At 45.6% G+C, this 14,200-nt stretch overlaps 1 protein-coding gene across 2 annotated transcripts in view; it reads right to left on the bottom strand.

The window, feature by feature from the left end:
* The window catches only part of FBH1 (F-box DNA helicase 1), a 38,089-nt gene extending 23,941 nt beyond the window's left edge, over positions 1–14,148 (bottom strand). Inside the window, exons 1-5 of one of the 2 annotated variants that reach the window (XR_001516434.2) lie at positions 13,901–14,147; positions 6,394–6,549; positions 3,861–4,462; positions 921–1,051; positions 677–812 (exon numbers count right to left, since the gene is read on the bottom strand). Coding sequence is in view for 1 of the 2 variants with exons in the window: in XM_006906947.3 (XP_006907009.1) it covers positions 677–812; positions 921–1,051; positions 3,861–4,397 (804 nt within the window). In the remaining variant the exon portion in view is untranslated. Of the gene's footprint in view, positions 1–676; positions 813–920; positions 1,052–3,860; positions 4,463–6,393; positions 6,550–13,900 lie in introns of both variants that reach the window. The other variant, XM_006906947.3, reaches the window with a different exon arrangement.
* Between the last annotated feature and the right edge of the window lie 52 nt (positions 14,149–14,200).

The raw sequence follows: 14,200 nt of genomic DNA, 5'->3' as shown, positions 1-14,200 counted from the left end.
ATTCTACTATAAGTCTCCCTGTTAAAAAACACATTCCCCCCAAAAAAAAGCACTACCGGAAAGGGAAGGTCCATGCACCTCTCACTGCAACCATCCTGTGAAAGAAAACTCACTCCGCCATCATCGACAATCACTTCACCAAAGACGGAAAGTGATTCGCCCTCTACGGGCTCCAGAACACAGGCTGAGGTTGCACGAGGCTTCCACAATAAAATCCAAAAGTCCCCGATCTGAATGAGGGGCTGCAGGTCAGGAGACAGGACGGCTTCTTGTTTGCGTTAAGCACTGCGCCTCTGCACAGGACCTGCCGGCTCTCTGGCCCTCATGCACTCTGTGCTGTTGCCAAGGGCACGGGCTGCCTCGTGAAGAAGTCCTCATGAACCGCAGTGTTCAGAGGCGAGAGGGGGCCCCCTGCTGTTGAAGATTCCTCAGCGGAACGGGAAACGGACTCCATGCTTTCTAAGACCCCTCTGAATTTAGGAATCTAAACCAATATGGCCCTCTATGTCTCTAATGGGACGAATGACAAGATTTGGCTTTAAAACAGAGATTAAACAAAGATTTCAAAAGTAAATCTAAAACAACCTTCGACTGCACTTAAAGCACCAAACACACTTTCTTCCCATGAGAAAAGGTGTCGCCTGACCCAGGAAGTCCCCACGGCCTCTTCACGTACCGCGGCAGCCACGTAGAGGTCAGGCAGGTGCTGCCGCACGCAGGCCTCTGCCTCAGGAAGGAGGAGGTGATCCCTCAGGCTCCACAGTGCCTGCCCAGGGTCCACGCTCGGGGAGCATTTGGTGGTGGCTACGTAGCTGGAAGACATGCAGGGCAGTGTCCGTGAGGAAGACAATCGATCGCACGTGGTCATGCACCAGAGAGGACAGGGAGACCATCTCCCTGGCGGGAGAGAAGCGACTCACCGGATGAGGTTCAGCACGCACAGGTCGGAGTCCTTCTCTATGCCGTAGCTCAGCAGGATGCCATCCACCTTGCTGACAGCCTGCTCCTCATTCATCAGGTACTGATGATACAGCTTCTTCCAAGGGATGAACTACACGGTTCAAAAAACCCAAAATAACATGTGGGCAGTGGCTACTAGAGAGCACATTAGGTCACAAACATACAGATAACCTTCCGCCAACTTAAGCAATTATAGCTCACAACGCAAAAGCTGGGTGAATGAGGTGGACGTGTTACACAAATGTGGGTTGGACACTAGAATTGGGTCTTGGTTTTGACACTAGCTTATTATAGAATCTGGGGAAAGCTAGTGCTTCATTTCTCTGTGTGAAACATCAGGGCACCATGGCTGAGTTCCTATGAGGATTAAAGAATATGAAAGGTGTGGCTGTGCTAATATCGGACAAAATAGACTGTAAGTCAAAAATTATCAGAGGTAAAGAAGGAGATTATATAATTAGAAAGAGGTCAATTCGCCAAGAAGATGGAACAATTATAAATATTTATGTACCGATAACAGAATTCCTAAATCTAGGAAGCAAACACTGGCAGAATAGAAGGGAGCAACGGATGACAGTATAGGAGACTTCACGACTCCACGTTCAAGAAAGGAGAGAACGACCAGAAACAAAGCACTTGACCGACACTAGGTCAACTGAACCTAACAGATACATACGGAACACTCCGCCCAACAACCGCAGAGTATACAGTCTTCTCAAGTGCACGTGGAACACTTTCCGAAATAGAGCACATGCTAGGCTATAAAACAGGTCTTAACAAAGTTTTAAAAAATTGAAATTATGGAAAGTAGCTTTTTCAATCCTTGTGGAATGAAACTAGAAATCAGTAGCAGAAAGAACACCAGAAAACCCGCAAGCACATGGAAATTCAACAACACACTCTTCAAACAATCAATGAGTCAAAAAAGAAGTCACGAAGAAATTAGAAAAGACCTTAAGACACGTGAAAACAAAAACACAGCACACCAAAACATGGAATACAGTGAAAGTGTTTCTGAGAGAGAAGTGCAGAGCTATAAATGCTTCCATCAAAAAGATCACATATCCACAACCCAACTTTACACCTAAAGGAACGAGAAAAAGAGGAACAAACTAACCCAGAGCCAGCAGAAAGAAGAACGTAACAGACTAGAGCAGAGATAAATAAAAGAGACTAGAAGAAATTTTCAAAATCAGTGAAACTAAGAGTTGTTTTTTTTAAGATCAACAAAATTTATAATCCTTAGCCATATTAAGAAAAAAAGATTTCAATAACAAATGAGAAATGAAAGAAGGGATGTTACAATTGACGTCACAGAAATAAAAAAGATTTTAAGAGCATGTGAACAACTGTGCATCAACAAACTGGATAAGCCAGAAGAAATTGATAAATTCCTAGAAACACAGAACCTACCAACAGTGAATCATGAAGAAATAAAAGATCTGAACAGACCAATGAGTACGAAGATTGAATCAGTCATCAAAAACTTCCCAACAAAAACGAACTCAGGACCAGATGGCTTCCCTGGAGAATTCTACTGAGCATTTAAAGAAGAATATCAATCCTTCTCAGATTCTTCAAAAAACTGAAGAGGAGGGAACACCCCCAAACTTATTCTACGAGGCCAACATAAACTTAGACCCAAGTCAGAAAAGAGACACCATAAGAAATGGGAAGAAAATGAGAGCGGTAATAGGTTACTGAAAATAAACACCTCGTGTCATTGCCAGTGAGGACAGAAGTAGCGTTATTCTAACATTTTGAGAGGTGAGTGTAAGCTGGACTATCTCTCCCCAAGTCTTCTCAAGCAGAACTGAGAAAGCTCTCAGCGACGACTATTCAGTCCACATCAGAGAGATCTCAATTTAGTGGGCAGAAATACTACGACCCAAACCAGAGTTCACATCTAAAGGCAGAAAGACACTTCTCAGAAAGCGGCCAAAGAACGAAGCGAGAGTGATGTCAAATTTCTTCCGAAGTCTTTTGCGCTTAGAAGAAAAATGTACTACGTCTTGATATACCTATCCATCTTGCACTCACTCCATCCCTGAGTTTTTAACCTTTAATGTAACTGAAGGGAGAGTTAATCTTTGCATCTCTGATTTACTCCCAGTGGCTGGTCTAAGGAATACCTAAGACAAGCAAAACATTTCCCGGGTCCTCAGGTCTACCTGAGGACCTGAAGCTGGGGTGGGAAGAAGTGTAATTAACATCAAAGGGAAGAAAAGGGAGCTGGGGCAGTGATACGGCCAGCGGCCACATGGGGAACTCTTTTCTGAGAGCATCGGCTGCCCACTGCATCGACCTCAAAAGGTACTCCGACACAGCGCTGCCAGGTGCAAAATACCGCGCGCGAGGCACGACGGAGAATGCAAAACATTTACGGAGCGACCGGCCTGCTGTCGATGAGCCGACGATTTAAAGAGGGAGGAAGGCCCTCTAAGCCACAATACAGAACATGATAAACTTGCAACAGAGGTGAAAATTCCTGTAAGCGGCATAAGGAAGAGAGAGGGAGTAATTTCAGGAAGATGGAATGGGAAGCAGAGTGAGACCCTGAAGAAGGAAGATGTCAACGGAGATCTGAGGGGCCCTTTGCGTGGGGGTGTGGGTGGGGTGGTCAGGCCCACACGGGGCAAGCGGGATGCAGTCTGGGGCGGAGATGCAGCAAGCCGTGTGCTGTGGGCAGGACACGGGCATGTGCTGAGAAGCGAGCAGCGAGGCTGGGGTGACAGGTGGGACAAAGGGAGGGCCTCCTACGCCCCCAGGGAGCCTGGATGTTACTCTGGAGGCAGATGGAAACCGCCGTTTCCGAGGACACGCTGCAATCAGAAGTGTGCGTTGAAACCAATCCGTGTACTTTCAGAGACAAAGCCACAGAACTGCAGCGCCCTACGCACCAGGGGGTCGCGAATGATCTCCCGCCACAGGTGGCACACCAGGCTCAGGTTCCAGCAGAGGTCTTCCACGGGGAGGAAAGCAAAGATGTGCCTCAGGACTTCGCTGGGCAGGCTACAGATGTGGCTCTGGGGCTCCTGGCAGGGCAGGGTCCCGAGCAGCCCAAAGTAGGAGTCGGGGATGAGGTCGGGGCCCGCATCCTCCATCTCCTGGCTAGATTCTTCAGACTCTGCGGAGAGCCATGACAGAGAGTCCCCTGCTCCTTGCCTGGCGTCCCTGGGCTTTGCGTAGGACAGGGACGACCGGTGCCGTGGGGTTTTCTTACAAACCCCGTCCCCCTGACTGGTCCCTGTCGCTTGGCTGCTCTCGCCCTCGAAGGACCAGGAACGCTTCCTTGCAGGCAGAGCGGAGCCTGGCGAACCCCGTCTTGCTTCCCTATCGCCGTCCTGAGGCAGGGCACAGCCGCTTTCTGCAGCAAAGGTCATTTCGTCCTCGGAGTCCTTAGAGCTGTCTTGGCCCACAGAATTGCTCTTGGCCATGTCATTGGTGCATCGCTGCTGACCAGCTGGGAGGAGCTCAGTGCTGTATCTCTGCCATCCTTGACCTGTGCAGAGAACCCAAACAGAACGAATGAAAAAGGGATCACGACTGCTGAACTATTGTTGGCCCAGACGAGACAAACTAAGTTTCAATTACCTATACCGACAGGGGAGAGAGACAAGGATATAGTGATTGGCCAAATGATTTTATAAAGAGCTTAATCCAAAAACACATTCGTAGTTGGTTCTTCATATAGTCAGACACACATCTGGAAAGAGACAGAGACCAGTCTTCAGATGGTGTGAGGTCCATGTTACATTCTGTGACATAGACACACCGAATACGTGAAGAGAAGGACGAAAAGCAAACGACTGCTCATTCACACCTCCACGCCTCCTGCCTTGCTCTTACAATAATAAAAACATCTAAGTTTGCTTAAGTAGAAAGGAAAAGGCTTTAGGTTATCAGGATTCAGTGAAACCACTCTCACCATGTGACAGTTAAAAACTTTTCATTTTCTTTTCCTCCCGTGAAGCTTAATTTATTTCAAAAAGGAAGGAGTCAGAATTCTCTTCACATTATTAGAGTGGAACCTAATCTAGTCTACACATTTATTCAGCAGGCATTTACTAATAAGCACCGCTGATTCTGAGACAAAAATAAAGTAAAAACCGATATACATACTCCCTGACCTCACAGACTTTATTGGAGCTTAGGGGAATCAAATGGTGATTTCGCATATCACCACTGCATTTTAAACTCCTATAAATTATTGTAAAATGCCAATGACATATTTAAATGCCTTATCGACATACAACAAAACCCATGGTTCCTTCCTGAAATGACCGTAGCCAGAATTCTCACTTTGGAAAATGAGAGAATAGAACAAAACTAGGGTTAGCTTTTAATAGAATTTAAAGACTTTAATACATATATTTTTTGTGTTTGAAAAAGAAAAAAAACATAACTGCTTCTGGGCAGTTTGACGGAAACCCAGAGTTCTGCGGTCAACAGACCTGCGTTAAATTCTGATATTTTCTAATTGCGGAATAATCATAGCGGTGTCTCTGGAGAGACTACTACATGCCCCACTGAAAAACACAGGTACTGACAAAGTCCTTGTCAGTAAAAAACTCACAGCACAGAGAAGTGGACTCATATACATGAAATAAAATATAGTTTAAAACTGCCCCATAAATTGGTTATGGCAGTTCCAAAAAATGATAAACACATTTACAATATTTAAAGAAAACTAGATAAGATGTGAGTTGGATTCTGAAATTAGATGCGTCGAAGGGAAGTAAGGCGATCTGGATCACACTAACAGCTACTGACATAAGGGGCATGTAGATTGGTCATAAGAAAACCGAAATGCCACGAAAACAGCCTGCATGTAACAGATAACGAACATCGGGTGAGGGCAGGTTTGAGCTGGAGTCACAACAGTGACAGGGAGACACGGCACTGTAGGTTCTTCATAGCGGCCCTGATTCGACAGGAAATGGTTCTCGAGAACATTAACATGATGATGTACGTCCCAAATGAGTTGAATAACATCTGAAGGCAAGGAGAGGAATTACTGCAGCAGCCCGGGTCCGAGGCCGCAGAGGGTGGAGTCTACCATGAAGCCGCTGGGTGAGGACACGGTCTGGAGAAAAATGATCAGTGACAACTGGACAAAGAGGACGACTGCAGAGTAGGAGATCACAGCGGCTCCCGATGGGAACGGCGGTGACATCGGTCCGTGTTTTCTCCCACGTTATAATTAAGCAGGCTGACGGCATTCATTCGGTCATGTTTTCCTGGGGCTTGTACCGACCATTATAATAGCATGGAATTTTCATGGAAAACCCTCAGATAATGAAAAAAGTGTCAAACTGTTGCAACAGGATTACAAAATCACAGCAGCAATACTTACAAACACTGGGAGACAGTCTAAGGCCACACACGCTACATACAGATTCGAAATGCAAGGTACTTTTTTGGAAGACATACCTCTAATCCCTCTTTTTGTTCTGGGTCTAGGGTAGAGACCGTGGTTTGGGTCTCTGTTTGTCCATCTTTGACTGAAGGGCTGGGTCGCGGCCAAGTGACTCCGAGCCAAATGCTGGCAGTCGATGGCTGTAAGATGCTTCCGTTTAAACCGTCTCACTGTTTTGTACCAATAGGCAAAAGAAACGGGACATTTGTTAGTTAGCACCAACTCTTCAAGCTAGCTGGCAAATTATACTTAATTTTCAGGAATGGACCACCCCAGCCAGCCCCTTCCTTTTTCCCTATATTCCCACTAACTTCTAGTCGTTTCATAGTTTCTTAGCATTTCTTCCTTAGAATTTAAGAAGGACTCCTAAAATAAGATCCTAAAAAGACTTGCTTTATTATACTCTCTAGAAGCCCTGGTCATGAAATACTCATTCAATAAGAGGGATAAATTGAGGTCTGGCATCGTTTCTCTGACGTTAGCCAGGACATTTATGCTCCCATAATAACCACTAATATGTAAGAGTTTATATTTAAATACAAACTCATTCATCATCCCTTGTACCAGCTTCTTCAAGTTTCAGAAGCAGAACGCAGTGACTAATAATGAAACCACCATAATTCCTAAAGACCACACTGCACGCCTCTAAGTCCCCAGTGGATCTCAGTACTGGGCACGGGCTGGGAGCAAGGCTCCTAAGTAGAAGAGAATCGAATCCACTTTTAAGGATCTTTAGAGCAAATTTAGTATCCTCTCTTAGCAACATATTATAGCAACAAGTGTACCTAGAATTCTGTCTCAAGTGTTTAGATACCTACCCCATCTGTACTATCCCCCCAAATTCAGCTTTTTGGAAATATACAAGACAGAGGCTGACAGCAGATTTGTACAGAAGAGGTATTCAAACATACATAATGCAACTTTTTCTGTAAAAAGTTTGTAAAAATGACTATATCCCAGCATTCTTCAGCCAACTAAGTACAATAATGACGCCACAGTAAAAATAAAGAGGCACTGACAACCACCACCAACTAAGAAGTCATGTCTTACTCACACGCCTAAGAGTCAAACCACGCTCCAAGGTAAGGACGTATTCTGCGTCCCCTGCATGGAGCATGCAGCACGGGTTCAGCAAATTCAGAAAGAGTGGAGGAGGAGACAGCAAGGTCACAGTGGTAAGGCTGGGGGGAACCCGAGCCCCGAACCACTAGGATCTGCTGTCACACCGCTTTCGTGAGGCACCTGGCAAGGGCAGACCACCTTAAAAGTGTCACCGCGGACGGACAAGAGAGCATCAAAAATACTCAGAGACTGTTTTGGAAAAATAGGTAATCTGTATTACCTTTTATTTATGTATTCATTTTTGTAAGATATGTCTGAATCTTAAGCGCTTGTTAAAAGGCTAAATGTGTGCAGAATTCTAACAGAGGCACGGGAGCAAAAGAAAGAGGTAAGGGGAGTGGGTGGAGGAACAGTGTCCTGCTTCCAGAATGCTGGGGTGTTCCAGTGTATTCTGGCACAAAGCCATCGGGGCACAGCTAAGGTTAACAGCTAGGGGCAGGGGCGCCTAGACTGGCCAGTCTGGCTTCTGGGTGCTAACACAGCTGGCTCCGCTGTCCATTTGGATGGTGTCATCTGCATCCCCTGGGCCATGACTGCTTCTCGGGGATGCAGAGCTAACACTTTCATTGTATTTACATAGCAAAAATTACTAGTTGGACCTCCGCTGGACAGATGTCAGGAAAACTAGACTGTGTTTCATCTGCCCCTCCCATCTCTGAGAGGTGAAGGGCTGCGAGTCACTGAACTGGACGCCAGGAGCCCCGTGTCCACCTCAGGAGTTAAACAAATGACTGAACTAAAAGGCTGCGTGGCTATTCCGATATGGAGTCACAAGGCCTCCTCCTCTTGGGCGGTGCATTAATCACTAAAAGTCTGACTCCCTTATCATTAAAAACAGGGATTATAATAACCCGCCACACCAAATTCACAGAATGAGGTTCAATTGACATGGAAGTACTTTGTGACACCCACACTGAAGCTGTCAGCTGAAATGTCAGAAGAATTACATGTCGACAACACCATTCTGAGCGTCTCCTAAAAGGTACATTACGTTCCTTTTAATAGGATTGATATTCTTGCAAAATTATTTTTAAAACTATACTAAAAATCTAACCGCCCTTCTATTCTTATTAATATACTTTTAAACCAGCAGTTCAAAAATAACTTTATCCAAAGAAAGATGCTCGAATGCCCCCTCTGCCTGCCGAGTCCCACTCCGCATGGCGCTGCTCCCGTACATGGGGACTGCACGCTGCACACCTCTGACAGGGCGCTGACTCTGAGCAGCTGCTCACGACTCTTCAAGGAGCGAAGCCAGCGCTCGGTGATGAACGTGCCCAGGAGCAAGACGGAATCTCTCGTGGACTTTCCCAACTCTGTAAGGCCAAACTGCGTGCCCTCCATACGTAAGTGGGTATCTGAACCCCTCCTGGAGACTCTGCCACAGCGACTGACAGAAATGTGTCCTATCCCTCAGGTGTTAGGACACGAAAAGCACTGAGACTGTGACAATCGTTTCGTCGAACAGAATCATTGCACCCTCCTCCACACCGCATTTCCCGCGATGGCTTTCTTATAGCATGACGTCTCTCTGACCCCCACTCCCGTGGCCCCCGCTTCTAGATGCCCCAGCTCAGACTGCTGCTTCCCAGTCTGTCTGACTTCAAAGTGGTGATTACCTGGAGTCTGGCCCTTTACCCATCGTCACCTCCTTCACCTTGATGCTGCTGTCCCATCCCAGCCCCACTCCCGCCCAGTCAGGCCCACTGATGAGACTAGGAGCAGTCTCCTCTGAAATACAGTTACTACTAAACCTCTAGACCGCAAGCCCCTAAAAGATGCACCACGTCTCATCATCTTATTCCTCACAGTACTTAGCACGTTACTTTGCAAATAACAGATACTCCGATACTTGTCGAATGAGCAGTCAGCGGCTGATTCCTCGATTCTGTGTTAATACGCCTGGCTTCACATTTTAATCCTTATTGCAAAACGATTTACAAAACAAGCCACGGAAAGGGAAACGGAGTGCTTTGGGTTGTGGCAAAGACTAGTTCCTCTTCTCCCTCACACACAGCTAGGATCCATCTCCCCGTCCTGCTTGCGGCAGGAAGTCACCTTGACCGAGCTCTAGCCCAGGGAATGTGAATGAATAAAGGGGCCGTGTGCCTCTTCCAGGCCTGGCCCATAGAAACCTCTCATGCGCACTCCACTCTCTGCTCCGCTTCCAGGGAACGGGGAAGCAGATTCTCCAGAGCAGCCTTAGAAGATACTCGTTCAAAAAGGCAGTGCCTCCAGCAGCCTGGGTCTTTGGATTACGGCTTTAAAGAACCGTACCCCACCCCGCCTCCCCCCATACACACACTGCAGCAACCTGGACCCACCTCAGCCTGTTATAGCATTAAGAAATGAGCTCTGGCTGTGAAGGCATTAAATGTTTGCATCTCTCACTGCAGCCAAACTTACCCTAACCGTTCCAGGATCATTTGAAATTGATACCAAGTAGTTCCTTTCTTCCACTTCCTTTAACTAGTCATTCTTATACCAAAACGTCCTCTAAAATTTACAGCTTACAGGCTGCAATAGACAAGATGAAGATAATAGCTGCCTACAATTCCTGGAGGAAAAGACTATTATTTAAAAAAAAAAAAAAATTAAGGTAACGCTAGTACAAGGCACCCGCTGGACAGACTGCCCACGAGAACCGCAGAGGGCAGTCTGCTAATCTAGACACCTTACTGAGTCGCCTAACCTCTGTCATCTGTCAGTTCCTTACAAGCCTCTCACTTTCCTCTGAGGGACTCTGCGAAATCGACAAGGAGACACTTGCCCTCGGGCGTGTCTGCAGAGACAGGAGACGCACCGCAGCGTGATCATTATTACAAGGATTCCGCACTGCGCATGTCAAGCCGCCACCTGTGAGACCTAAGAGTACAGTTTAGACACAGTTAACAGTGTCATTCCCTCACTCCAGCATGGGAAGCACCTTGCCTGCTGCTATAAACTGCCCTGTACATCTCTGAGATACTTGTCACAACTATCTGTACGATGTGTTTAATAGCGTCGTATACAAATTATTATTACTGGAGTATATTTTATTATTGCGTGATTAACAATTGTTGAGGTGTGTACTGATGTGTCTTCCACCCCTGGACTAAAAACTCTATTGTCTGGCGGGAGGGAAGAGCGAGGAACTCACGGGGCCCCAGCACCCACTGAGCATGGCTCCATGAATAATTGTCAATTAAACGAACAACTGCTCAACGAAAGTGCTTCCCTCTAAAGAAGTTCAGGTTCTGTTCCTTAGCTTTGAAACCCTGTAAGATCTCAGGGCTCCTAAATGCTTCACAGCTTTTGAAGTTCTTTTTCATATTCTCGTTTGATCTTTGCGTGATCCTACGATCGTGCCGTGATTAAACTGGGGCTCAGAGAAGACTTGCTTGAAGTCACGACACAGCTTGCAGGTGACGGAACGTGGGTCTTTTGACTCCTCAAGCCCAGCGTTCTTTCTGCTGTAACATTCTTCCTTTTGTGTCCAGACGGATTTCAAGCAGCTTCTAAAAACCTCGGGTTTAATTTCTATGTCGCTTTTCAAAATCAGCATGAATCGTCAGAACCAAAGATTTAATAACAAACAAGTATTTGGAAAACATAATTATAAGGAAAATATCACTAAATACTGTAGACTCAAAACGTAGAGCAAAAACTTCAAAATATTTCGTTTTCGTTAGCTCTAAAAGAAACAAATGCAGCGCTGGCTCCTTCCTGAGGACTCGCTCTTCATGCAAAGCTAGGTCCTTCCCCAGAGCCACAGCCCACACCTCTATAAACCCAAAAGTCTAGTCTCCATGCTCAACTGTCATCAGTTTCCTCACATCCTGCAAACACCTGCTCCTCCCTGGGAGACACGTGCACTTCACACGGAGACTAGGATGGAGAGAGCTTCTCTATGTATGCTTCTTGCAAGGAAATGGAGGAATGGTGAGGAAAACACACACACACACACACACAAAGATCATTATTTATAAACTAGAATATATTTTTGCACACACACACACACACACACACACACAAAGATCATTATTTAGAAACTAGAATATATTTTTATAGATTTGAAAGGCTTTTTCCACTGTCAATTCATTCCACGACCACTTTTAACTACTATGTCCAAGATTCATTATAAACGCCATGAGTGCTTCCTCTCTTGGTATGTCTGGTGTCGAATGCTACTTCAGACACTGAACATACAAAAATAAGTAAGACAGTCTGCCCATGAGGCAGCTACCGAAATGAACACAAATTACTGTACATAAGGCAATGTAAGTTCTACACAAACGCACACATGATGTGCCATGACAGCAAAGAAGAGCAGTCGGAGTTAGGGAAATGGCTTCAGGAAGAGTTTGGCCTCAAAAGATGAGTAGGATTCAGTATGGCAAAATAAACAACATGTGCAAAAACACAGAGAAATAACACGGCGTCGGCGTGATGGAAAGTTGGGTTTCATTAGAACAAGAGGTTCACAGATGGGGGACAAAGCTGGAAAAGGAATTTGGAGGCACGGACTATAAAGGTCCTTAAGTACAATGCTAAGGAAATTGGAATTTATCAGCTAGGCAATTCAGAGAATCATTCAGCTTTTAAGCAGGGTCGATGCGCACTCAAATTTACAGGGCAGGACAGTAACTCTGGAGGTAGCGTAGAAAGAAGATAGGTAAACGTGAAGACTGTCAGAAAGACAAGACAGAAAGTCGCTTTACTAAGCGAAGCCAGAGTTGGTAAAGGCCTGAAAGCATCAGCGGCATAAATAGGTAGAGGAGAATGTGAAGATCAACAAGTCGTTTCTGACGAGACTGGGAGAGAAAGAGGAAAGAGACAGAGCAGAGAGAAATGACATTTCCAACTAGAACTTAAATGACAACGTCATTTTACCATGTTAAGGAGTCAAGGAGAAATAGTGTTTTCGCTTTAATCACTTTTTCCTGGACTGAGAAGAGGATGCGAGTTTTCAGTTTTGAAAACAGTTGTTGGTTTTGTTTTAAAGTTACCTGTGAAATGCCAGGTAAAGCTCCTGGCGTGTGAATGACAGTTGGAGACATAGATTTGAGATGCTTTGTGAAATGCTTCCAAGTAGGTGATTCTACAGCCAGAAGGGCAAAGACAGAACCAAACTCGGTCTTCAAATAAAATCAGCCCAGGATGGATAGAAAGATATGATAAGCAGAGAAAAGATGATGGCGACAAATTTGAAATTAGACTTTTAAGTCCAATACCAATAGTTTGGTGTTCACACTCTCAGAGATCACAAAACATGTCAAATGATCATGACACCAACGACCACAGCTGAATATTACATAACCACAAAATACATTAGAGAACAGAAAGGAGACAGCCGAGTAGCAAATGATAATGCCAATGTGACCACATGTGAACTGAGACTGTGAAGGCCAGACCACAAACTCCAAAAGTCTGCGCAAAAGACATGGGTAGCCCAACTGGGAAATCAGCAAGACCCAGAACAGCTAGCTCCAGCTATGCTTCAGAAAATCACAGGGGCCGTGGAGAGATTCACAGACACTATCATCTAGTTATCTAAAGGGGGCTACAGACTCAAATAAGTTTCTAAAGAGGACAGGTCAGGCAGAGTTGAATTTGACACCAAGTAAGTAACTCATCATTCGGATTTAAAATATTCTGTTGGATTGTGCATCCACGTGTTCCAGTTTTGTTTTAAAAAACAGGGAAACTGGAGGCATAAGGAGAGAGAAGGTGTGGTGATCTGTAATGGAGCGGGGGGTGGGGGGGGCGGCACTAGCAGCAAAAAGTGTGAAACTACCAGATGTCTCGACTTCCACCTGCAATGACTCCAACGGCAGCAGAACGAACGCTTGGCATGTTCTGAAACTTCCTGCCCTTCCAAGCACTTTATGGTTCCTCTTTTTTTTTTTTTTTTATTGAAGCGGCAAGATACCCAACGAAACAAACACTTTGGCAAGTTGACCCTGGACCTAGTTCTGCCTCCTTATAACTCAGCGTGTTAACCCGGTTCGATCTGCTCAATGGTAAAATGGGCTTGTTCTCATAGGCTCATACCAGAGGACTTTCTCCATTTTATCTTCCTTAATTTATTTTAGCACAGGCCAGGCTCTGGCAGACACTGACTAGTACTACCATCCTTCCTGCCACAGGGCTTCATTACCTAGACTTCTGTGGCAAAATCACTAACTTCTTTAGGTTCAATAACCCCCCTCAATGATGCCTTAAGAGTCCTATGCGGGTTACATAATTAATGTGAAGTGCTTTGTAAACCCATAGCGTGCAATGTAAGATGTAAAGCACAACTGTTTCTAGAACTGGTAAATAGTAGCAACTCCCATTTTACCTTTAAAAGAACGGCAAACACCAAGAGATTTAAACGACTAGTACCTAGTAAGTTAGGGGAACGAACTCAACACCTACCTAAATCCCTTCCATCACCTCACATAGCTTGCTCAGATCTCAACGTATCCTCCACAAGCTCAGGGCCTTCCCACATCACCTTAATTTTCTTAATATTCAGGTAAAGGGTAGAGAGGCTACAAATGAAAGAGGCAAAAGGACACAATAAAATGACTTGCCCAAGGTCAAAACCCCGGAGCAGAAAAGGAAACGCTGGCTTGCAGGCAGCCAAGGCCACGTCCCCCGTGACTCCCACAACCACGGAGAAACGACGAGCTCCCCACTTCCCGGGCGCAAGGACGCGGTGTGGGGGTGCCCCCG

This window comes from Pteropus alecto, unplaced genomic scaffold (genome assembly GCF_000325575.1).
Source record: "Pteropus alecto unplaced genomic scaffold, ASM32557v1 scaffold11, whole genome shotgun sequence".
Lineage (NCBI taxonomy): Eukaryota > Metazoa > Chordata > Mammalia > Chiroptera > Pteropodidae > Pteropus > Pteropus alecto.
The sequence above is the reverse complement of the archived record's forward strand: the minus strand, read 5'-3'. Positions and strand labels throughout refer to the sequence as shown.